The sequence below is a fragment of the Diabrotica virgifera genome, chromosome 9 (genome assembly GCF_917563875.1).
Source record: "Diabrotica virgifera virgifera chromosome 9, PGI_DIABVI_V3a".
NCBI classification, from domain to species: domain Eukaryota; kingdom Metazoa; phylum Arthropoda; class Insecta; order Coleoptera; family Chrysomelidae; genus Diabrotica; species Diabrotica virgifera.
In genome coordinates, this window is record NC_065451.1 from 108,408,884 (window position 1) to 108,435,827 (window position 26,944).

The 26,944-nt window shown below is 33.4% G+C and overlaps 1 protein-coding gene across 1 annotated transcript in view; it reads left to right on the top strand.

The window, feature by feature from the left end:
* The window catches only part of LOC126892527 (probable serine/threonine-protein kinase clkA), a 32,768-nt gene extending 12,481 nt beyond the window's left edge, over positions 1–20,287 (top strand). Inside the window, exons 3-4 of the mRNA XM_050662086.1 lie at positions 14,953–15,244; positions 20,059–20,287. Of these exons, the coding sequence (XP_050518043.1) occupies positions 14,953–15,244; positions 20,059–20,216 (450 nt within the window). The 3' untranslated portion in view covers positions 20,217–20,287. The remainder of the gene's footprint in view (positions 1–14,952; positions 15,245–20,058) is intronic.
* Positions 20,288–26,944: the final 6,657 nt, after the last annotated feature.

The window sequence follows — 26,944 nt, forward strand, 5'->3', positions numbered from 1 at the left end:
GTCTTCGAGTGATTTTTTTTATTATTTCTTCCGAACATAGATTGAACAAAAAGAGGGAGAGTATTCAACCTTTACTTATGCCTCGTTTTATCTTTACTTCATCCGAAAGGTTTTTACCTACTCTGACTTTTGCTGTTTGGTTAAAGTAGAGATGAGTTATTATTCTTAAGTCTTTTTTGTCAATGTGTTTATCTTTAAGCAACTGTATAAGATGGTTGTGTCGGCCTTATCGAACGCATTATTGTAATCAATGAAACAAACATAGAGTGGTTGGTTTACATCCATACATATTTGCATGAGGACGTTAAATCCAAATAATGCCTCTCGTGTATCCACGACATTCCTAAATCCAAATTGGGTTTGGTTTCAGTAATGTTTTGTTCGACTTTTTTGAAAATTCTTAAATGGATAATTTTTAAGAATATTTTTAGTGAGTGACTCATGAGACAACAGGCATACCAACATAATAAACGAATCCGAAATGAAACAAATAATTTAGTCAGACAAGTAAAGAGGAGAAAGAAAGCTTGAAGAGCTTCTCAAAGCAACTATTTGGTAAAAATTATCACAACGAACCACCAACGCCGGAAGTTAAAAAAAAACGAAAAGAAATTAACATTGAGAAGGAAGAGGTAAAGGAAGCGTTAGGGCAATTAATAAATAGAAAATTACCTGAAGAGGAGAATATACCAACCGAACTAACTCCGAAGTACAGACGATCAGATCTGACCAGACAATTATTGGGTGTGTGTACTTGTTTTTGGCTTATTAATTTCTTCAAAAAAGACAAAAGGATGGTAGCAAATATACTAAGAGGTAAATAGGGGCTGGAGGGTCATATAATAAAACAAGTCATGAACTTCAACTATATAGGCATCACACTATTTAGCTACGGAAAGTTTTAAACAGAAGTAAAAATCACGTGGATAGAGTAAACAGAACCACATGATCCCTCATCATCATCAGCCTCTTTCAATCCACTGCTGGACATAGGCCTCCCCTGTTTGTCTCCAAAGTGTTCTATCTTGTGCTTGCTGAACCCATGAAACAATAAGGAAAATTGAAAGATGTCGCCAAAGAAATGAAAGGCAGAATTTACAAAACAGTCATCAGACTAATAATGACATACGCAGCAGAAACCCGAGCCGACATAGAGGAAACAAAACGAATGAAAGAAACAGCAAAGATAAAAGCTCTAGGATAAATCGATAGTAAGACAATATAGGATATAGATAGAAGTAGAGATATGCAAAATACTTTCTTCTTCTTCTTTTTCTTTTGTATAGGCAGTACTACCTGTTTTTGATTAACGGTGCCTTTTACTCTGCCCCTATATTGTCAGTCAACCTTTTCTTTGGGCGTCCTATACTTCTTTTGTTTAACAGTGACTTGTCCCTGGCTTTTCTTACTATCCTTGATTCAGACATCCTGCTTATGCGTTGATTCCACTCTTCTTTTGTGTTTTATAACCAGGTATTTATATTGTCTACCCCACATATGCGGCTGATTTCCTCACTTCTTAATCGATGTTCTCCAATACACGCTGTACGCAGCCTACGGCGTCTATTGGATACCACCGGCTAAATCGGTGGACACTTTAATTCACCCCGTAATTTGAATGTGGTTTAGAATTACTCTTTTTTAAATATTGTCGTTTTTAAGATATTTTTTGTCCTCCAAAGTTTATTAAAAGTAACGAAATTAACAATTTTCCTACAGTGTGAAGTTGTACGCAGCCTACAGCATCTATTAGAGCTCACCGGCTCACCCTGTCCTGTCGTCCTTATCCAGAAATCCTTTTTAAGGTCTTCATTTCGTGGGTCTCCAGATGTCTTTGTGTTTTTGCAAAAATACTTTGCAGTCTAAAATGCTAAGTGAGAACGTCACGAACTGGATAAGAAAGAGAAAAATAGAACAGAACAATGGCACAAGCCGAATGACAACAAATAATCTACCTAATAAAGATGACGAGGGACGGTCCCCAATAGGAAAACGATAAGTGGTAAGAGCACGAAAATGATGGAACGACAACTTATTGGAGGAACATTGAAAACCAGTCAGAGTCATGTTTATACAAAAAAAAAGAAGAATAATGTTGATCCATACCTGTAATACGTCTTCCAAATAACGAATAACTTAAAGAGAACATAGAATCCAACGTCACCTCCGTAATTTTACTGGGTCTAATTATTTCACATAATATACAGTGAACACAGACATTAAGGTTGGAATAAATTAATTTTTTCGTGAATGGATAATTTTGGAAATAAATCCCGAAACAGGTAAATTTTATTTTTAAATTACGACTTTTTGGCATATTAGTGACGTGACCATCTGGACGTGATGACGTCATCGATTATTTTTTTAATTAGAATAGGGGTAGTGCGATAGCCCATTTGAAAGGTAATTCAATTCTCTATTCAGTAATATAAATATTAACATAATTATTTATACAGGGTGTCCAAAAAAATTTAATTAAATCTATTGACATAAAAAGAAGAATGTGTGTAATTTATTTAATCCAAAATACATTTCACTGCTATCAGAAAACAGGAAAAAATGTTTATTTGATAAATAAAATATTCTTTTTTGTTTAAATTCAATATTAAAGGAGCCAGCTACCTGCCTCTTAACAGTTTGAACATTTAATATAAGCGAAAAGCAATGAATATTTTTCAAATAAACATTTTTTTTCTGTTTTTTGAGATCAGTAAAATGTATTTTAAATTAAATAAATTACATACATTTTTCTTTATATGTCAATAAAGTTTAATAATTTTTTTTAAACGCCTGTATAAATAATTATGTTAATGTTTATATTACTGAATAGAGAATTGAATTACGGCCCCTATTCTTATTTAAAAAAATCATCGATGACGCCATCACGCCCAGATGGGTGACGTTTCGGGACTTTTTCCAAAATCGTCCATTCATGAAAAATAATTTATTCCAACCTTTACATTCTCACTGTGTAACTATTAGCGTACGGCTCCACGGGCGAGAAATTGACGCTAGCAGTAGCCGTAAAACGAACTTAAGGTTCCACGGAACGGAATAGGAATAGCCGAACTGAACCGACTACGCACAAGTCCTGTAGTCGGTACAGTTCGGCTATTCCTGTTCCGTTCCGCGGAAGCTTAAGTTCGTTTTACGGCTACTGCTAGCGTCAATTGCTCGCCCGTGGAGCCGTACGCTTAGGGGTCTACCCCAAAATCCCGACAGCCAAAATCCCGACAGCCAAAATCCCGACAGCCAAAATCCCGACGGCAGAAATCCCGACACGCCAGAATCCCGACAGGTTTGATAAGTTCCTTTTTAACATATAATCATTTATTTCTGGTTTTTTGTTTATATCCATCTGTTTTTTATTTTTTATTTCTAAACAAAATATTTACCATTTAATATAAACTAATTTTCTAAATAAAATTTCTAACATGGGTAGGTATATGAATTAAATTATTTTTTTGTCAATATATAGTTCAATAATATATTTACATATAATCAAATCCTGAATTCAAGCTTATTTTCATATAATAGATATTATCATGTCACTTACAACCTTCCATTTCAGTTTTTATATTATGTCTTTAATAAGTTTTTATTTTAAAATACATAATAATTAGTACCCGTACTAATTAGTAAGTAATTATTTTTCAATTTAAATACTCTATAATATGATTTTTGGTATTGCATTTGAAAAGGAAACAATAAATATTCAAAATGTAGTGGTTGGGATTTTTGCTTATGCGAGGATTGTTGCATGTCGGGATTTTGGGTGCCACCGAACTAGTAGTACCTATGAATGGACACAAAAACAGTTCAAAATTGAAGTTTTACGTCGTATTTAAAAGAAAAACCCAAGACTAAGCCAATGATAAAATAGAAAACTTATTATAATAATAAGAAGAATATGTAAGTAAAATTTATTATGATTAAACATGCAAAATTTTTATTCCGGTATGAACAACAATTAAAGTCAATAACACAATAAAAGAAGTGCTAGATTTATTTTTCTCAAGAAGCTCTGAAATAATAAATCATGTGCTATAATATGTATACATAAACTGACTTTGAATAAAAAAAGAAAGGAAGATCAAGATTACATTATTACTTAACTACATTTATAAAATGTATAGGTGTTGTACTTTTTATATATTATATCCGTAAGCAAATTATGTAAATATAAAAAATATGTGGGCTTCCAAAAGACAAAACTGCATTGTGCGAGCATTTATAAAAAATCATTTGCTTTATTGTGAGCTTTTAATATTGTCGAAATCCTTTGATTCAGAGATTAAAGAATTTTAACTGATTATGAAACCATCATTGTAGACAAAAGTGATCTATTATGGTTGGCTTTAGGCAATGGCGATTTAAAAATGGAGCTGAGGTATTACCAATTGATGTACAGGGTCGAACTGCACCTACAAATATCTAGGTCCTAATGCGTGTGAGATAATTAGGAAACTATTTATGGTTATCATAATATGTAGGTATGTAGGTATTGACTTGTTTGTTGCAGATTTATGGATGGTTTTGAAATATGTTTTGACAGATAAATCATCCTCCATGATTTATTTTATAATACTAGCTAATTAAAAATACAAATTGATTTCATGTTTCAAATATATACAGCGTCCTTTTTTGTGTATACCTAGGATTCATAACAGAGGTTATATCTTTTACTGTTTCGTTTTGGTTTATTCCTAATTTTTATTGGCAGATTTATATAAAAAGGTGACTTAAATAGTAATATGGTCTCTCCTCAATTTTAACCCCAAGACCCCGGTTTTTTAAATATTCCTATAATTTGATCGATCCATTTTTGTTGGGGATCTTCCTCGTCATCTTCGGCCTTCCACCTATTCTTATATGAGTCTTTACATGTTTTCTGTGTTTGATCTCATAACATGTCCAAAGTATTTTAATTGTTGGAAATGGACATGAAGAGTCGTTGGCTAACTTTAGGTCTAAAATTGAATTATTTGTCCTATGGTTGGTCCAATTAATTCGTGGCATTCGGCTCCAACAGAACATTTCAGTGGCATTTATTTTCTTCTTTCCGGTTGTCTCAGGGTCCAAGATTCACATCCGTAGGTCAGTTTTGGGAATATTAAGCAATTGATCAACCTCATCGTTAACGCTCTTTAAATTTGACAGTCCTTCCATATTTTGGTCATTTCTGCTATGGAAACTTTTGCTAGGTCACATTTACGTTCAATCTTTTTATGTAATTACCGTGTGTGTTATCAATGAACTCAGATATAAGCATGACTTCACACTCTCAAACCGGTCAATTGTGGTTCTATGTGACAATAGTAGGTTTGGTCTTTTTCGTTGAAATACTGTAGTCGGTTTGTCATTTTTTCGACTCTTGCACTTCTGATTATGTGTTCCAGAGCGAAGTTGAAGAGTTGTGGTGAAAGTTTCCATTTTTTTTAGTCCATTGTTTATTTCGAATGTCTCAGAGTATTTTTGTATTAATAAAATCTAACATGAAGTAAAAACCACTTCTATGTAATTGGAATATTTATTAAAATTTAAAAAATCCCAATGGATTGAATAAAATGTTTCCAATTCAGAACGTTTTCAGACCTATCGGTCCATCATCAGTGAATTTGAATACTTGCTAAATAGCCCCAGAACCAAACAATGGTTGAATTTATAATTCGATTTACATTATTTCAAAGTAATATTGAACAGGCTAAACGCCGATGTTAAAAGATATAACCTCCGGGAACACGGTGAGCCCCTACCAGGAAACTTAACTAGTCAGCGTTGGCCTAAGATGGTTGATTAAGTTTCCTGGTAGGGTATCACCATGTTCCCGGAGGTTATATCTTTTAACATCGGCGTTTAGCCTGTTCAATATTACTTTGAAATAATGTAAATCAAATTATTCATTCAACCATTGTTTGGTTCTGGGGCTATTTAGCAAGCATTCAAATTCACTGATGATGGACCGATAGGTCTGAAAACGTTCTGAATTGGACACATTTTATTCAATCCATTGGGATTTTTTAAATTTTAATAAATATACCAATTACATAGAAGTGGTTTTTACTTCATGTTAGAGTTTTTTAACTATATGGTATACAGCCATTTATATACAGGTATATATTTAGTTTATTTTTGTATAGTTGTTCAATATGCTCCCCTAATATGCTTCTTCTAATATACTTCCCTGTATAATAAATAATTGTGGAGATGCTATACATCCTTGTCTGACACCCCATTCTGGGTGAAATTCGTTTGAAAGTAGATCAAGCATTTTAACTGATCCAGTAGAGTGTTTGTATAGTTCAGTTATAAGCGAAATTAGGTGTTGTGGTACGCCTACTTCTTTTAGTATTCTCCATAAGTGTCTCCACTTGACCCTGTCGAACATTTTACGATAATCTCTAAAACATCCGTATAGTGGAATATTGAATTCCCTAGATTTTTCGATTATCTATCTTATATTCAACAGGTTTTCTCGAGTGCCTCTTTTAGTAAATCCAGTTTGCTCTTGTCAAATTTCTTTTTGAAGAAATGTTTTCAGTCTCTCATTGATTATATTATGTAGCATTATCTTGCTGGCATGTGATATAAGGGAAACCGTTCTATACTTGTCGCCTTTATAGAAGCTGCCCTTTTTATGTATTGTCGTTATTATAGATATTGTCCAGTCTTTGGGCCAATGTTTGGAACGCCATATTTGGTTACTGATTATATGAAGTAATTTTACGCCGGTTTCTTCTGTAGCTTTGAGCATTTCTGCTGTCATCATATATGGACCTAGTGCTTTATTATATTTGAGCTTACTGATAGCCAGTTTTACTTCATTTTCAAGTTTTTAACAAGTTCCTGGAGTTGATCATCATTATATAGGTCCCTGCAATATGATCTCCATGTTTCCACTACATATTTTCTGTTTGTCCTTAGAGTTCCAGTGCTGATTTCCAAGGGCCCAACTTCTGGCTTTGAAGTATCTTGTTAGGTAACGTATTTTTCTTAATAGATCTCTCGCCCGATTATTCTGATCATGTCTCTAAATTTCTTTGCATATACTTTGATACTACATATTATTTTCTGTCGGCCTTGCACCTTCGCTTTATTTCTTTATTGAGATTTCTTAAACTAGCTTTTTACCTTTTACGATGTACACCATATTAACACTGATTTCTTCTATTCAATGATTTTAAAGTTTTCATCTGTTATCCAGTGTTTCCGTTTCACAGGATTATTTATCTTGGGGCGATCAATTGGTGTTGTTACACAAAGTTTAACCCTAGAAGGACCAAGGTGGGTAAAAAAGTATCCACAACATAGCATTACATTCGATTTTCTAAATACCTTTGTCCCTAAAAATCTCAAATAATTAGTAGTTGTCGGCGTACTACTGCCCTATTAGATGGCATAATTAGCATTTCTATAATTTAATTCCTCATAATTTTATAAAAACTTGACAGATGACTATAAATAATCCCCTTGAATACCTTCAACATAATCCCAAAATGGAAAGGGACGATATCACTCATGTGTCAAATTAGCAAAATCTAAAAGAGAAAAGGCCAATAAGTGGGCAAAAACAACCATAGTTTGTTCAAAATGCAAGTATGTATGCGGTAAGCACAGCAAGGAGTCAAAAATCTTTCTGTATCCCACGATGATGCAACTTCCACTGAAGCCGTAGACTCCGGGTAAATTATAAATTCGTATCTTTTAACTGTTTCATTAACGTCTAGGAATAGTATAAAAGTGTATTTTTAAATTAGTTTAAATAAAGCACGTTTTTGATTAATTTATGTGTGGACATTTATTGACCCTCCTTGGTCCTCGCTATTTCTACTAAAAGGTTGGTCCTGCGAGGGTTAAGAGCCTCACATATTCCTTGTGATGTTTCGTTACGGATAGAGGGCATTCTTTTATGTACTTCCTGGAGAAGGTCATCCTTCTTTCTCAGTTCTATTCCCTTTGTCTCTCTTCGTTTGTTTGGAGCGTTAAGTTTAAGCTTTACTTTAGCTATGAGCAGAGTATGATCGGATCCGCATATCGCTCCTGGATATAATCTGACTGTTCGAATTGATGATCCCATCGAGTGTTGGTGAGGATGTAATCTATTTTATTTCTAGACCTATATTCAGGACTTTACCAAGTATAAAATCGACGTATATGGTGTTTAAATTGAGTATTCATGATATAATAGTTGTTTGTGATGGCAAACTCGATTAAACTGTCACCTTTTTCATTTCTCTGTCCTATGCCGAACTTTCCCAGTTCATTTTTTAAGTCGTCATTCTGTGTAGCGTTTTGATTGCTGATTATTGTAGGGCTTTTTTCAAGTCTTCAGCCTTCCATTTTTCTTTTTCTCTTTTGCTTACACAGCTAGTACTTATTTTTGTCCCACAAAAAAAGTACTAGCTGTGCTAGACTCACGTGAATCACTCTGTATCTTTATATTTTCGTGAAATATCAAATTAATGAGATTCCATAAGTGGTTTCCAAACTATAGATTTTAGCAATAGCTTATCTGGGTTTAAAATTTTTCAGTACCATTCTGTAAGTTACAAAACAAACTCTAATTTACATTAGGTGCCCATATCTATTTCTCCCGCGGTGGGTATAACTCAATGTAATGAATGAACGCGTTCAGTAAAGAGCCGAAGAAAGGTTAGAGGTCGGACGCAATCACTCTTCTAGGATCGTGATCTGTGTGTACACTTTTTGTTTACAATTTTACGGTTAGTAGACAGAATATTGCGGTTTATTTACATGAACGTGCGATTATGCTTTACTTTATGTACTTTCGGAATAAAATGATTTAATATGTTTCAAAACAAATTTACGATTTTACTTGAGAAATAAGCCACAGTTCTAGTTAAAAATTTATGTATTTGACGTTTCAACTTCCACTTCGGAAATGGTTATCGAAATACCTATTTGGATTTTATAAAATAGATATTTTTATTTAACTTTTTTTTATTGATCTTGAGCTGTTTCTTTTTTTTTCAATTTCTCCATAGTTTAACAGTTGCTGACTACGTACTTTATTTTCCGTACTTGTTCAATGTTTACTTACTTACTTACTTAATCCTCTTCACTACATTCAGAGATAGGCCGTCAAATGTCTGCCTCCATTCTGTCCTATCCTTTGAACTAATATTTATTTCTGCCCAGGTTTTCCCAATAGTGTTAATTTTTTCTCGATACTTCTTTCCACGTTTCTACAGGTCTACCTGTTCTTCTCTTTCCATGTGGTGTGTATTCAATGGCTTGCCTCGCTATGTCCCTATCAGGCTCTTTAGTGTGTGCCCCATCCAACTTCATTTCCTTTTGCATGTTGTCTTAGATATAGGTTCCTGGTTAGTTTTTGTCCATAACTCTTGGATTGATGCGGTTTGGCCGGTAAATGTTAAGAATCTTTCTTAGGCGTTTATACATCTGCAAGAAATACACAGAAACCTGCATCTGTCCAATATATTTTCTTGACACTTTCCATGTTTCTGCTCCCTATAGTAGTACAGTCTTCACGTTGCTCTTGAATAATCGTATCTTGGATTCACTTGTCATCTAACCTGAAGACCACATTTTCCATAGCATATTGAATGCGTTTTGAGTTATTCCTTTTCTCTGTTTTACGTCCTCGTCCGTCCTTCCTTGTTTGTTAAAAATACTGCCCCAGTAGTTAAATTTCTCTACTGTTTCTTATTCCGCGCCTCCCAGTGATATTCCCATTTCTCTTGGTGCATTTATTTTCATCATCTTAGTTTTTCTGACGTTTATGTTAAGTACCACCTTCTTCCCTGTTTCTGCTACTTTTTCAGTATTGTTTCAGTATCGCGTTCCTTTTTAATACTTGTTTGATTCATTTCGCTAGGTTAAAACCTGTACCAGCCGTACGCCTCAATGCTCGAAAATAACTAAAGACGCTGCTTCCAACATTTCAAGTCGCTCATAGCAGATAGACACTGCGTGCGAAAACCAATAGGGCTTTTCATTCACAGTCATTTGTTTCGAGTTTCTGTCATGTGTCACATAATATTAATATATCTACGTCGTACGTTATTGGTATATATTTGGTATACATTTGGTATATATTTGGTATATATTGGTATATAATGGTTTTGGGTGTTTTTGGTGTAAAATTAAAATCTTTGTAGTTACTTACTTACTTAGTCCTAAGCCTTTCTACCTTTAGGTGTAAAGCTATTTAGGTTAAAGATAAAAAGTGTACTTGTGCGAAATAAAAAATAGACTTTAAAGTATATATAATAATATTTATATTAGTGCTGATGATAACATCTACTAATTTAATTTAAAATGGCCAGTGGCTGAACAGTTCGAAAGGAAACCAATAGAAGGAACGAATATAGTAGCGACGAAGAATCAAAGAATAAAAAACATAAAGGGGATGAATTGTATTTTGAAAAGAGTAATATGACGAAACGAACACCGAATAAAAGCAACGATACAAATGAAGAGATGATAAAAATGATGCGGGAAGTTATGTGGAAAAATGACGAAATGATGGCAGAAATAAGAACCATACGGAAAGACCAAAAGGAAACGATGGAATATATTAAAGAGCTAAAAGAAAAAAACAAAAAATTGGAAGAAGGTTTGAAAATGGCAAACAAATGAATAGAACAATTGGAAAAAGATAGACGAAGACATAATATAGTATTAAAGGGCCTAACACTGCATCCTAACGACAGAAAACCAGTAAAGGAGTCAGTAGAACACTTCATAGGAACAAATCTGAAATTACAGGTCAAACTGAGAGGAGCGGTGAAGACTGGAGACTAAATTTTTGTAGAAGAAATGGAAAACCTAACGGATAAGCTAAGTATACTAAAAAACAAAGGAAAACTGAAGAATATACAGGGACAAAAGGTGTATATAGAATCAGATTTAACAAGAAAAGAAAGGGAAATACAAGCAAAAATTAGGAAAATGGCAAAAGAAGAAAAGGACAAATGTAATACTATGAAGATAGGATATATGAAACTGAAGATTAATGGGAAGGAGTGGAAATGGGACCATAATAATGAGAAAATTATACAAATTCACAGAAACATCGGGGAAAGGACTCTAAAAAAGTAATAAAAAATAAATGAGACCGGACACAAAACAATGACGACCAAGGAAATTAATGGGAGAAGCGATAGGGAAAACGATGATGCACAGGTAAACAAGGGTGAAAATAGAAATAAGGGGAAAAGTAGATTGCAGAAAAAAGGAGAGATAAAAATGGGAACATGGAATGTGAGAAGCATCAACGGAAAAGAGGAAGAATTGGTAGAAGAAATGATAAAACAAAAAATAGAAATACTAGGAATAACGGAAACGAAGATGAAAGGAAATGGTCTTAAGAAAATACACAAAGGATATTGGTTACTTTGGGTAGGAGCGGATACAAAAGAGAGAGCAAAAGAAGGAGTCGGGATATTAATTGCACCGAATAGACTACAACACGTTATAGAAGAAACATATGTTAACCAGAGAATATTATCGGTGAAAATGAAACTGATGGACGAAGAAATATGGACAATAATAACAGCCTACGGAGTAAATGAAGATGCAAGAAAGGAAGAGAAAGATAAATTTTTCGAGGAGCTCCAAATGCAAATTGATAATGGGGAAGAAATCATAATTGTAATGGGGGATCTAAACGGTAGAGTCGAAAACAACAACAGCGGAATAGAGGAGTGCATGGGAAAAGAAGGAGAAGAAATACTAAACAGAAATGGTGAAAGAATAATAGAAATATGTATGGAGAACAAACTAGTTATAACAAATATAAAATTTAAACATAAAGAAGTACACAAATACACGAGAGTACAAGATAGCAGAAACGAAAAATCAATCTTAGATTACTTTTTGGTAAGCAGCAACAAGTGGAAAAGAGTACAGGATACGAAAGTGAAAAGAGGCTCAGAGATTGGCAGTGACCACCATTTAGTAATAATGAGAATTAGAGCAATAGAAGAAAAATAAGGAAAGAGAAAAAAGCTAGTAAACGGAAAAATAAAAAGTTACAAATTAAAAGAGGAAAGATATAAGAAGAAATTCCAAGAAAAATTAGATAATACTCTGAAAGGTAGGGCAAAAAATACAAATATACAAGAAAAATGGTAATATCTGAAAACCAGCATAATCAAAGCAGCTGAGGAAACTTGTGGGAAAACAAAAATAGCAAATAATAACATGAGGAGAACGGAATGGTGGACGGAAGAAATACTAGAGAAAATAAAGAACAAAAAAGAAAAATGGAAGAGATACCTAAGTACAAAACACCCGGAAGATTACGAGGCATATAAAGAAAAAAGGAAAGAGGTTAAAATAGCGGTGAAAGCAGGAAAGGAAAGGTCATGGGAGAAATTTGGACAAAAAATTACAAAAAATTATAGGGAAAACCAAAAACTCTTCTACGGCGCATTAAAACCACTCAGACAAAAGAAAGAGCACACGATGCCGAATATAAAAGACAAGAATGGAAACGTACCAACAGAAGAAAAACAAACAATGGAAAGATGGAGAGAACATTTCAAAGAGCTAACTCATGCAGACACGGACAACATAGGGGAGATACAAGAAAGAAATAAAGAACAACAAGTGGAATTCATGACAAGAGAGGAATTAGAGAAAGCAATAGAAAGAGTAAAATTGGGCAAAGCACCAGGCAAGGATCATATTACCCCGGAAATGATCTTTGGAGTTACAGAGCAAAAATTTAAAAAAAAACACGATTTTCGGGTGCCATTTTGTTAAAAAAATGTAGGACAATATCTGCGGACTTTGCGTACCTATATTATTAATATATAGAATCAAAAGATTCGATTTCAGCAGTAAATAACTTTTCTCAAAAATTGGCTATTCTCCGATAATCTGACCAGACTATCAGGAGTTCTTCAAAGTTTTTTTTTATAAATTAAATGTATGGAGTTGAAGGTAATGTACCTCGATTACACGTTAAGCGTTATAAATGGTCGCATTTGTCGCGTTATCTCCCAAATTATCTAGTGGTGACGACACTAAACTTGTGAACAATCCCAGTTCATATCCCATCCATCCTAATATTCTTTTTTCGATTTATTTCTTTGTGTCCATCGGATGTAAACTAAATTTTTGTATACACTAGAAAAAAATATTGGGATGGTCGGCAAATAAACTCGGATTGCCCAATCAAATTTAGTGCCGTAATGGCAACTACATACACCATTTTGGCGATAATGGTTAAAGGGGTTATACTTTTGGAGCTCCATAATTTCTAAACGGCTTAACCGATTTTGATCACAAAACATGAGTTTGAAACGTACTGACAATTATTAGTATCTTATGCATCCAAGGTCAAGTATGATAACTGAAGGGATTGCAGGATTTATTGAGCTTGAAAAAGTACGGTGTCCTACGGGAAATCTTTTTCCCGTAGAAAATAGATTTCATCATAATTTTGATTCCATCATAATTTTGAAGCCTATAACTTAGAAATTCGAATTTTCCCAGATATGAGGTAAACACCTTTAGATGCGTGTAGAGTCCTCTTACAGACGCTCAGTTACTGATGAAATTCGTAGGTTGAAATTTTGAGTAATTGTCGAAAACCCAAAATTTTCGAAGTTTAGTTTTTTAGTTTTTCGCCTATACTGAGCCGTGTGTAGGTCTGATCCTGACCGCTTAGGCACTATTTGAAAGCTTAACTTAACGCTATTGATTTGGTGTATTTGCGGTTTTCCTGCCTGTCTTGGAACCTAAGATATTTACTCCCAAATAATATGCCGTTTTGTACCTACCCAGTCCTATAGCTGGCTTATGGGTAGTCAAAAGTCGTAAACCACACCGGTTCTAAATCGGACCTGTAGTGGGAGCACGCAAAATAGAATTCTATTTTAGTGATGTCACGTTGCCTAGCAGCCGTCGATTCTTGCATTGTGAAATTCGATTTTGTGACGTCAGAAAAATAGAATTCTATATGGCGTGCTCAGGGCCCCGACCCCCTCTTGAAACACAGAAAAAAAAAATTTAGATCAGTGTAACTTTTCCACAGACGTACATAAACACATTCATACCCACAAATATTTTCCCTTTTTTCAATAGAAATTTAGTCATATTTCTTGGCTCGGTAACTTTTGAATGGTACCACCGATTTTTAGAATTTACATGCATTGGAAAGGTAATGATCAGTACTATGAGAAGCTGCAAAGGTCGGACTTAAATTTTCGAAATTTTTGGGAGTTTTGGCGACGAGAAAGAAAAACAGACCCTAAATGGGAAGGGCCGTGGACACCCTTGGACCAAAATGCATGGTTGACTTAATGGATGGGCGAGCCTTTTTTTGAACTTTAAAATGGAAGTCGGCCCAATTTTCAATTCAGTCAGATTTATAAAATCGAAAATTTCGTGTAGGTAGTTATATATTTATTCTGTCGCATGTAGGGGGGTTGTGCGCCACTCGTGAGAACTGCCGTTCTTTGGGATTTTTCCATAAAGAAGTCTTGTCATTTATCCGATAAGTGTATGATCTGATGTATTCATTATTTAAAAATGTTAGTTGTACGTCACAGGGATGACTGTGTTATTTTGTTGGTAATATCTGATTGACTATTACAACATTCTGTTACTTATGTTTACCACATTACTAATCAAAGCATAGGCTATTTTGTCTTCAACTTTTTTGTAATATTTTGAAATTGTTCATAACATATTTAATATAAATGAGAATTGGTCCAATAATTATATGAAATACTGAAAATTTTAAATTTTCTCAAATGTTCATATTAAACTTAATATTGCACCAAATTTATCAAAACAAAATTTTAAATAAGTATATTGCAGAAATCACACGCTATGAAATCTCTCTTCTATCATTTGAACATAATATCCGCCCTCACGTTTTTTCGTACCTACTTTATGGCTTTCATTATTCGCTAAAGTAATTCAATTTAGTTCATATTCTATTTTATATTTCAGCCAAAATCCTACGAATACGGATACCAAGTTAAAGACGAATACACCGGAACCAACTACAATAAACAGGAAACCAGCGACGGAAACCAAGTTAGAGGAGAATACAGAGTGGCACTCCCTGATGGCCGTACACAAATCGTAACATACTGGGCAGACTGGCAAAGCGGATTCCATGCTGACGTTAAATACGAAGGAGAAGCTCAGTACCCAGAACAGTACAACAAAGGAGGATACAACGGTGTGTCTGGACAATATGGTGCTCCTTCCGGACAATATGGCGCTCCTTCTTTTAACAGTAAGTCATACAGTATTAACTTTTATATCGAAGCTTTTAATAACATTTCATCATCTAACAGTCTGCGTCCAAAGTTGAACATAGGCCTCACCTTATTTCTTCTAGTTCAGTTCATTCGAGATTTTTAACGTATGGACCAGAAATATTGACCCTTTACAAAGGTAATCAATAAAATACAAGAGGCACAGAGATCAATGTAAAGGTGAATACTGAAAATTATCCTTAAAGACATAGTTTGAAATAAAATAATTAGGAGAAAGACTGTTGTTATGGATGCAGTCAAAAGAATTACAACACTGAAATAGAACTTATCAGGCCAAACATAACTGGATCCAAGATGCTGAAAATCGGATGCAACAGAATTATTTACGGAAGGACTATGTTCACCAGTGGACCCAAACAGCTAATGGTAATGATGATATTCATCATACATGTGTTTACTGAATAAATGGTCTCCAATTCTCGGCGTTTCTTAAATAATGGAGGAGCGATGTGACAAATCTCCGAATGTGAAACTAGTCATTCTCCTAATCGTGGAACATTGTGAGACCAGCATACTAAAAAATCTTTTGCCGTTGATAAAGAAGTTACACATGTAGGTATATATGATGCATATGATGCTTGCACCGGAGCGGCTGAAATAGTAAAAGAGTCCAATAAAAGATCTCTGCCTATTTAATAATATAGAGTATCAGATCGCCCACATAATATATTAAACACCAAAGGATTTCATCAGAAAATCGTTAAAGTATGCACTAAATAAATTTGAACAGTGTAAAAATTTTGTATGGTAAAAGTGGTAAAAGTATCAAAAAATATTTTTCCGATAATCTTTTATATTAGTAATCTACTAATCGACTAATAGCATTGATTATAGCCACTGATCCGAGTCTATAATCAATGCTAATAGTACCTACCTAGAGGATCCGAATATAAGTCGATCTGTACCCATCTACTTGCCGGATGAAACATTTTTTTATTAACTTTGTACCTAGAAAAATGTTTCTAGCATGGGTTGCTTATCAAAATCGTGTCATAGCTATCCTTAAGGGGGCCGTAGGGGTTGAAATCAATATTCCAAGCACATTTTTTTTACAGTATGGTAGAATTATTTTATTTTTAATTTAAATAGGCAGTACAATATTCAGTACAATTAAAAGATTATTCAAGAAAAAATTCTCAAGGAAAAATATTGAAAAATAAGCCTACGCTAGCAAATTTTTGAAGATACCTCAAAATATAATGAATTTTGCGGTGGACATCAGAACTCATCATTGGATCATGGTAAACAAAAAATTCAAAAAGATTTTATTACCTTATGAGTTTCTCGATGTAACGGTGTCAAGTTTTTTTAGTTTTATCGAATTTTGACTTTTTGATATCACTCAGAAATAAAAACAACGAATTTTGTTTTACAAAAATGGGTGAAAGTCAACATAATTTTTATTATTGTTAAACAAAAAATAAGCATAAAACAAAAGATATCTCGACAGTGTGACCTCAAGGAATATCTAAAGAAAATATATACAAAATTCCAGGTGGGTTGCTCAAGTAGTTTTTGAGTTACAATATCTACAGCCTTTGAAAAGCAGTTTTGAGAAAAACGCGTTTAAAGTATTGTCAATTTTTATTTTCAATTTCTTTTTTATCTGTCAAATCGTAAAGCAATATAGTAATGTAGGAATATGTTTTTAAATCGCGGAGTAATCTAGAAAAGAAAATAAGAACAGCTGTTGACCGTTCGTTACCACACTCAAGCGCGCTGGCACGAATTTGCTGCAAAGCAATTCGAAGGTGGGGAGGTAGGGAGATAGTATTGAATATCCCTACCTTCGAATCGATTGTTTAACAACGGTCAACAGTTGTTCTCATTTTCTTTTGTAAATTACTCAGCGATTCAAAAAGATATTTCGGTAAGCATCATTTAACGATATGACAGATAAAAAAATAACATAAAATTGGACAATACTTTAAATGCTTTTTCCTCAAAACGGCTTTTTTCAATGGTTGTAGACCTTGTAACTCAAAAACTACTTGACCGACCCACCTGGAATTTTGAATATATTTTCTATAGACATTCGTTGAAGTAATGCTGTTGGGATACTTTTTGTTTAATACTTATTTTTTGTTTAACAATAATAAATATGTTGATTTTCACCGGTTTTTGCAAAAAAAAATTCGTTGTTTTGATTTCTGCGTGATATCAAAAAGTCAAAAGTCGATAAAACTAAAAAAACTCGACAGCTTTACATCAAAAAAGCTCATTAGTTAATAAAATCTTTTTGAATTTTTTGTTTACCTTTATCCAATGATGAGTTCTGATGTCCACCGCAAAATTCATTAAATTTTGAGGTGTCTTCAAAAATGTGCCACCGTTGGCGTATTTTTCATTATTTTTCCTTGATTTTTTTCTTGAAAGATCTATGAATTGTAGTAAATGCCTATTTAATTTAAAACTAAAATAATTCTACCATACTTTCAAAAAAAATGTGCTGGAATTATTGATTTCAACCCCTACGCCCCCCCTTAAGGATAGCTATGACACCATTTTGATGGGCAACCTATGCTAGAAATATTTGTCTATGTATGAAATTTAATAAAAAAAATGTTTTATCCGGCAAGCAGATGGGTACAGATCGACCTATATTCGGATCCTAGACTATAAGTAGTTATCAGTAGAAATCTATTTATCTAACAATAAAATACTGAAAACGTTTGTTTTTTATACTTCCACAAAATTTATTATAACTAAGTGACTACAGCTGTTTCGGCAGAGTGCCTTTCTCAAGTGATATAGTTTACAATGTGTTTGTCTTTTTAAGTCTTCAACTGAAGAGGTTGAGGAGTGGGGAGCTGTTTGTCTCGAGTTGGTCATTCAGAAATATATCTCTATTTTTGAAAAATACAGATATAATTCTGAATGACCAACTCGAGACAAACAGCTCCCCACTCCTCAACCTCTTCAGTTGAAGACTTAAAGGCAAACACATTGTAAACTATATCACTTGAGAAATGCACTCTGCCGAAACAGCTGTAGTCACTTAGTTATAATAAATTTTTTGGAAGTATAGAAAACAAATGTTTTCAGTGTTTTATTGTTAGATAAAATGAACTTCCATCAAGTAACGGTCGAATCCATCAATTAGAAATCTATTTATTGAACAACATAGATACATATATAATTTATACGTCTTAAATTAGAATTACACAGATAGTTCTATTATTACATTTACCTTGCTTATATATAGAAAGTAGCCAACAGTAGTAATTTTCTTAACGTTTAATGAACATTTCGTTTTGTAGTAGTAGTCGAAATAACAATTTAAAACGGAGTCCAAATTAAAATAATAGCTTATTGTTTCAGCACGCGCAGAATAAACTTTAATATTAGGTATAGTTCAGCGGTTCTCAACCTGTGGTACCTACATGTACCACTGGTGGTATTTACATCTCATTATTTGCGGTGGTACGCAAAACACAAAACATAATCAATATCAGCACAAATTCAGTTCAGTTCATTTTCTCTTATGTTTTATTATTTTGTCTTGCTTTCTCATATTTTCTCGTATTTTCTATTATTTTCTCTTATTCTCTCTCATTTTTTCTATATTCAACAATTTACTTCGTCCAATCGTTGTCTTCCATTTTTGATCGCAGTCTTATTTCTTTATAGGATATGCGATCGCTGAGCTTAATATTGAGCGTTCTGCAGATCCTACTGTTGTGAGTCCTCTTGAACTAAGTATGTCACTTGTTGGATTATGTCGTGATTAAAAGCTCATGTTTAAATTTAATACGTTAAGACTGGCAACATATTCTTGCAGAAATTTTCTCTTTTAAAGTATTTGGTAAATTTGATATTTTTGACTGTTTTTGATCCCCAAATGCTGCTCATGCTAAGTTATCGTCTTGTATTTAAATCAATGTTTAGATGAAGTTTTTAGAGTTAGGATTTAGTATATATTTATAAGACTAAACTTGACCAACACATAATAGGTTGAGTCATAGCTTCGATTATAACAAATAATTAATAGGGTATTTCAACATTCTGTCAAAATTAAATCAATATGACGGCTGGGAATCGAACATAAATGTTATTCTATCTGTTCTTAATGTGTTTTAGATCATTTTGGTTGCGTTTCTTTGTAAATTTGTTTTGTACAAGGATTACTTTAACATTTTTACTGGCAGCATTAATTTAAAATGATAATATGCCTCATTTCTCTTGTGTTTTGAAGTGTGAAAATCGAAGTAATCATGATAAAGTACAGATTTATCGGTTATCATCGGTGCCATATTTTTAGCATCAAAAAAATAATCATCTGAGAGACGAAATTAATAGTTAAATGCTATGAATCGTCCTATAAAAATGCTAAGTAACCAACTATGTTCTTGTTACTTACGCTTGGAAAACTGTTTCCACCGTAGGTTACCTCAGACCTCTTGAGGGAACGTGGACCTATATTATTTATTTTGCCAATATTTTGTGTGTACCTACTAGCAACATCTCTATCCTCTACCAACAACTTTTGGAAATATTCACTCATGTTTATTTATTATCTGCTTAAAACTGGATAAAATCGTTCAGATACTTCTATAACTAAAAACTACACAAAATCTACAACAACATGTTCGGAAAATACAGCAAAAAAACTGTTAGCGATAAAAAATTTGTAGAGCAATATGGTACAAATATAAAACAAATAAAATTTTTGACAGTTTGACTCTGACATAATCCTTGAATTGCCTAAATTTAACATAATATTAGAACATTACTTTAAATATCTTGTAACAATTTATTAATTAATTCGTAGATTACAATGGAAACCATGCTGCCCCCTCAGCCATCAACAATCTAGCTTCAGGCCACGAAGGTTACAACTACAACAACAACAACAACAACAACAACTACGACTCGTACAACAATGGATACCAGAACAAAGCACCAAGCAATACTTATGGAGCGCCATAATTAGATTGGTAAGATGTTGATTGGCCTTATGTGTCATATATGTATAAAATATATTTCCCAGAAAATTTAAATACTTTTCTCCAAATGACCAATATTTTATATTCTTATAATAACTAGGCATTGTTCTTCTCTTTTTTATTTATACTGATAAAACAATATTTCTTTTCATTTTGTGGAAACCAGGTTGGTTGTATAACTTGTAAGCTAAAAACGAAAAATGCTACTAATATGTATATCTATTAGTATTTAGGTTGGCTATTCGTCTTGATCATCATCTTCTGGTTCTAAAGGTGCCATCTTCTAGAGATGATGGCGACCATATTGGCCTATCTTATTCTATTTACAGCAGCTCAAAGTAGATCAGTTGCCGTTAGAACACTCCACTTTCTGAGATGTTCCAGCCAGGATATATGTCTACGTTCAGAGCTTCTCTTGATCTTGCCTTGTATAATCAATTGTGGCGATCATCATGACAATCTTTATGTTATCTGAAGGAAAAGCTGCACAGATGTGTCGAACCAGATGCTTTAACCAGGATGTTCTTAATATTCCTGGACCTCGCTTTTCAACTATTTTTCACATAGGATGGCTTGTCGGAGGGCATATCTTCATTAATTTTGCATATGTCCCAAGGACTTAAGTTTTCGAGATTTGATGGTGTTCAGTACCTTTGGTTTTTTTTTTCATTCTTCTGGGCACATGGTCATTTATAATTCGATCAGTCCAAAGGATCTCAAACGCTTCCAATGTTTTGAACATATATCTTCAGAGACACATATACAACAGAGACGTTGTAGTGCTTCACTCTCTCTAGTGCTTTGATTGTGTAGAGTTGACCTTCTGTTATTTTTTTGCTAATCATTACCAGCTTTGTCTTGTTTTCGTTTATATGGAAAAGCTTAATGAAAAGAATGACATAAAAGTATATAAAAACTTATCTCTATTACTTTAAAATAATATAGTTTAAACATAAGGTACTCTTCTAAAAAGCAAGTAACACTCTTACAGAGGTTTAAGAATTTCTTCTGTTACCGTACTTATTTTGACGTTGTATACTTTTCTCATATCATTAATCATTCCGCATTTTTGAATCATGGTTCAGTTACTCCACCTACCTCATAGAAATGTTTCCTTAGCTGGCAAAATCGAGCAATGATCTCTCTATATGATCGTTTTCATCTTCCGTTTACCATATCCATTAAACCAGCCGAAATCCTAATGTCAATCTTGTTTATAATTTGTTTCATATGGATTTACTGCTGCTGAGCTTTTCATATTATTTCTAAAGCCTTTTTAGTGATGCCGTAGAATGGTTTTGGCCCTTTCTTCTAAAGCCATACTGCACCAAAAAGTGAGCTGGTTCGTTAGTTTGAATTTCCTCAATTCTTCATGCCCCAGAACTCATGGCATCAGTAATCTTTAGTTAGTTTATTAAAGACTAAAATGATGCTTATTGTTTATTTTATAAAGCTATACATGTCTGTAAAAAAAATTAGCTGTCTACTAAACGATGTTTACTGAACTTCTATACGGCCTCCATGCTCATTTATATGTCTATTTCTCTCTTTATGTCTCTTTTTGTGTGTTGATTAATAGTTGTAGGTCTAGCAGGTATGTGAGTTATACTTTTTAATATGTATGTTTTATTATACCAACTACTGAATTATTTTGAGGACAGAAACATTTTAAAATTAATGAAATATTACGTATTTGGATAAGAAGTAGGCTTTTCGGGGAAATACAACTGATATGATTATTGTTTGATAAGGAAATGTACAAAGACATTTTTGTTTTGTATTGTAAGGATATTTTTATATTTGTATACATTTTTTTTATTTTTTTACTGAAATATATGTACATAAAATAATTTAATTGTTTCCTTTCCTGGGTTTGGTGTGTTTGCAATTAGAATCTTAAAAAAATAATGTATGTTTGACATTTCAACTTCCAAATCGGAAAATTATTTTAAAATGAAAATAAAAGTCAAAATTATTCTATACTTTATCAAACAATCACGTGTCTCAAAGGAACAGTTCTAAGAAACATTGGAAATACAGGCACGAGGTGCTCCGGGAGTCCTTTTTGATGGCGTATTCGTGGTGAGCAATCCCAAACCCCCTGTAATCTGTTTTCATCAATTAAGTGCCGAAATCACTCGAAACTCCAGAATATGACGTGGTGACCAGGAGCTCCGGGTGTCGTACTGATGGCATATTCGTTTTCAGCAACCCAAAACGTCCCCCGAGAAATCTGTTTGCATAAATTTATAGGCGAAAATCCTCGAAACTCCAGAAGATAACATGCCTTAGCAGTTACCTTGGGCACAGATGCTCCTTTCTGATGGCGTATTCGTATTCATAGACTCCGAACACCTCGCATTATCCTTAACACTATCCAAAAAGTTGCAAGTCTCTAGATGCTCTATTTAAAAATCGGTATATTCCGGTGTTTTTAGTGCTAAATGCCCTCGTCTAAAAAGATCTGGACCTCGATTTTTGACCCTTCGCTTCGTTATAGATCATTCGCTATCTGTACAGTAAACAGATACGAAGCGAATACGTTCGATAACGAAGCAAAGGGTCAAAAATCGAGGTCCTGACGAGTTACTGCGTACTTATTTATAGATTTGGTCAACAGCGCCTAATATAATTATCATCCGATTCTTAGAAAAATAAACATTTTATCGCCAAAAATGACTTATACATAGATTTGTATATCTTTTCAGATCAGTAATAAATAAAAAGCATCCAAAAAAGTATACATATCATATAATTAATTTTTCAAGTTATGCGTAGGCATTTTTAAAATAGTAAAATTCAAAGAAAGTAAGAAAACAATAAAAATAGAAAAAATAATATATCTACTCAAATCTTTAAAGATTGTATATAAAACTACTGAAAGTAGGTTTCCTGTTGAAATCCTCCTCTATTTAAATAACAAAAAATCTAAAAGTTAATGGTGCGTATACACCATTAACTACAGTCCGTCAAATATACTTACTGTTGAACGTCATTATCTACGTCAGAGATCTAAGTTGACATTGTTGCAAAACTACAAAAAATTCTTGAATTCATTTTAAATAAAATATATCACAAAATTTTTGCGGAAGTAGATTATACAACAAAACAAATTATTATTCATTGTAAATAAATAAAAACTTTTGAAATAGAGAACAAGAATTAAGTTGTAATCTGTCGTTTAAGTAAATAAAAAAATAGTAAATATAATCAAACAAATACTTATTGGGACCGTGCAAGTTCGGCAAAGCGACCTCTGTTTCTACGCTCTGTACTTTTATTCGCAGTTTTAATTATATTGGCCAATTATATTAGTCCTGGTTGCTGGATAATTGTCAAGGCCATAGTCCAAAAAAATAATAAGAAGAAAAAATAAGATACAGGTTATGTTATGCAAACGTAAACAATTGTATGTAGTAAATAAAATTAGTTATTAAAATGCAGTACTGCAAGCAAAATAAAATTAATTAAATTTACCTTTATATAATAATTGCATATCATATCAATATTGTGGAGCAATATATAATTTTTCTGCTTCAATAACAGAAGGTATGAAATATACGTCAATTTGACAATTTCAATTGACAATATGAATTATTTAAGATAGTTGCAATATTTCTCCGCGACTCGCGCACGGTCGTTTCTCGTTTCCCTTCCAAGTACTTGCACACCGCGAATAGTAAAGAATCCAAAATGTCACCTTTGTTCGATCGCAGTTAGAGTATAATCCGAACAAGTGTGCTCTATACAAGCGCTTTATATTCCAGTTATACAAATTAAATGAAACAAGTTTCATTTAAGTAAGTAAGAAGACGGTATGTTTCGTTAAATGTACGTTAATAGAAATTTCTCAATATTATTTCTACGCATATACAATTAAATATGTCAAGTGGTTGTAATTCCCATGTACTCGGCTAAATGATTCTAAAAAGGAACAGACCTACCGCCTAAATATTTCGTGTTGGTATCATGTGACGTCACGGGCTATGACGCGGATGATGTGTAACGGTAAGTATATTGGACGGACTGTATGTAAATATCGTGTAAATGTATACCGCTAGTAAACAGATCGTAAATTGCTACATTCAACGCTTTTATCCAAATTTTGGGACTCGTGGGAAAAAATCCACGTGTGGAAACCAATCATTTGTAAATACATATATAATATTAAAAATTTCGCAAATTTATTGGTAACAATTACAATTCCTTAACCAAGTGTATTTCTCACCTCGTTACCACAATAACCAATTTAGAAGACAATCACATCAAATTTCATTAAGACAATGGAAGAATCTTCTACTCGACTAACCCAGATAACTTTACCCACACTCTATGACGTAATATTACTTTTGGAATTAAAAAATTAATAACACACACTTAAGAGCATTTGTCGTAATAAATATACAAAACGCCGAATTCCCACATTTATTTCTTCTTCTGCAAATTCAATTGTTTCATTGCGAAAAGTTTGTGCAAAAGATTATCTCTTGTGTAGGGCTATGAGAAAAAAGATATTTGTAAAACTAGATGTTGGTGTATAAATTAGTAATAATTAGAAGATGTAGTTTAAATTACACAGTTAAATAGAGTGTAAAACAACATTGGTATAATAGTGCCGATGTATTTCTTATAATGTGCCAATTTTGTAATTTTTATGATCTGGGTTGAAACTAGAGCTCCATTCCCGGGACAAATTTCCCGGGAAATCAGTAAAAATGAAAATCTCGATTCCCGGGAACTCTTACAAATTTCCCGGGATTTTTTTAATACTTTATTTTAAATTAGGATCGGAATATTACCAGCTCGGGTGTCATGATAAAGTTTGGAAAAGATTTGCGCAAGCTTCGTCAACAGTGTTTCAATCACGCTATTCATCTTTAGATGTTTTATTTAAAAAAAAGTTATGGTGATCGTTGTGACAGTGACTATGACTTTACCACGAAAATAAAGATAAAACCGAAGAAAGTTTAAACAGTACTACTACTACTATCATTGTTTTATTTGCGTGTATAGATAAATTGCTATGTGGAAATGCGATCAATGATTGTCCCCGTTTAGGATTTTGTCCTCTTCAGGGTTTGTGGTGAATGTGTAGTGTTGGCAGAGGGGGCACAGTTTAAACAGTGATGGTGAGACCTGATATATGTGATGCATTGAAACGGGTGCAAGGAATTGTTAAAACATTTAAAAACTCGCCACTAACCAACACAATTCTTCGAAATTGAATCAAATCCGGGAAAGGGAAGCAGTTATCTCTTCTATTAGATTGCAGAACTCGATGGAACAGCAAAGATGCTATTATTGAGCGAGTCTTAACCGTGAATGCTTTAATTTCAGCTGCGTTGGATGAATTGAATTTGGGACATCTTTGAATCGATGACATAATTGACGTTGTTAAAGATTTTAACAGTTCATTGTATTCTATTTCAGTTGATATGTATAAACAGATGTTTTTAATTTTTTACTTAAAACATAGAGCGAAGAACCTGGAGCTGTAGCAAAATAATTTGACGGGCCTTACAACACCGTATGACGCAGCGCAGACAAACTGATATGATTACATTGATACGATATCTTCAAAACAAGAACTTTACTGAAAACAGACATTTGAAACCATTTAATAAAAAAACAATAAATCAATTAGTCATTGATTTAATAAATTTCTTGTTTTCTCGGGGTTATGATGAATCAACTGAAACAACCGATCATCAAAGTGATACGGATTGAGTCAACCACAGCTGTGAGTACTCAAAATAATTTAAATGATAATGATCTTGATCTTGAAAGGATCGCTAAACAAGAGCTCGCGCTGTATGACAATTCAAACCAGCTGACCGGACATTTAAAAAATTACTCACTGCACTAAAGATCATCAGACCTACATCAACAGAAAGCGAGTGTGCGCTATCAACTTCAGCAAATTTCTGTATAAAAAGAGAACCAGCTGAAAGATAAAAAAATTTCTTTCTACTTTCGTAAAATACAGGAAGGTACCGGCCTGTTCAGAGTTCGATCTTCAACTGAGACTAAGATTTACTATGTTCTACGTATGAATGGTCGGTGCTGCTATATGGCGTAGATGGCTAAGAAACTCAAGACGAGGGATATACGAGGATTAGAAGCCTTCGAAATGTGGCTTTATCACCGTATCCTAAAGATATCATGGACGGTGAAAGTCACAAATGTAGATGTCCTTAAGAGAATCATCCAAGAACGCCAACTTTTCGAAACCATCAAGAAAAGGAAAACGACGTATCTGGGTCACATCATGCGAAAGGAAAAATACCAGTTCCTCCAACTTACAATCGAGGGTAAAATTGCAGGTAAGAGAGGAATAGGACGGAAGAAAATATCCTGGCTCCGAAACATAAGGCAATGGACAGGGATAAACGACATAAAATCTCTGATACACATTGCAAGAAACAGAGAGTGAATGGAAAATGTGGTCGCTAACATCCATTAGTGGATTTGCATCTGAAGAAGAAGAAGAAAGATTAAACACTGAACAATTTATGTTTTCCTGAAACATATTTCAATAATAAAAACAACACAAAATAATTTTCTTACTTTTAAAATTTCTTTGAAAATCTCAATGTTTTTATATTACTTACAGTCGGAAAAATGAAAGACTTCCCATGAACGATCACATCAATCACTTATTTAGTACTTGCTGTCTTTTTCTATAAATAACAAACGTTTGTTATAGAAAAC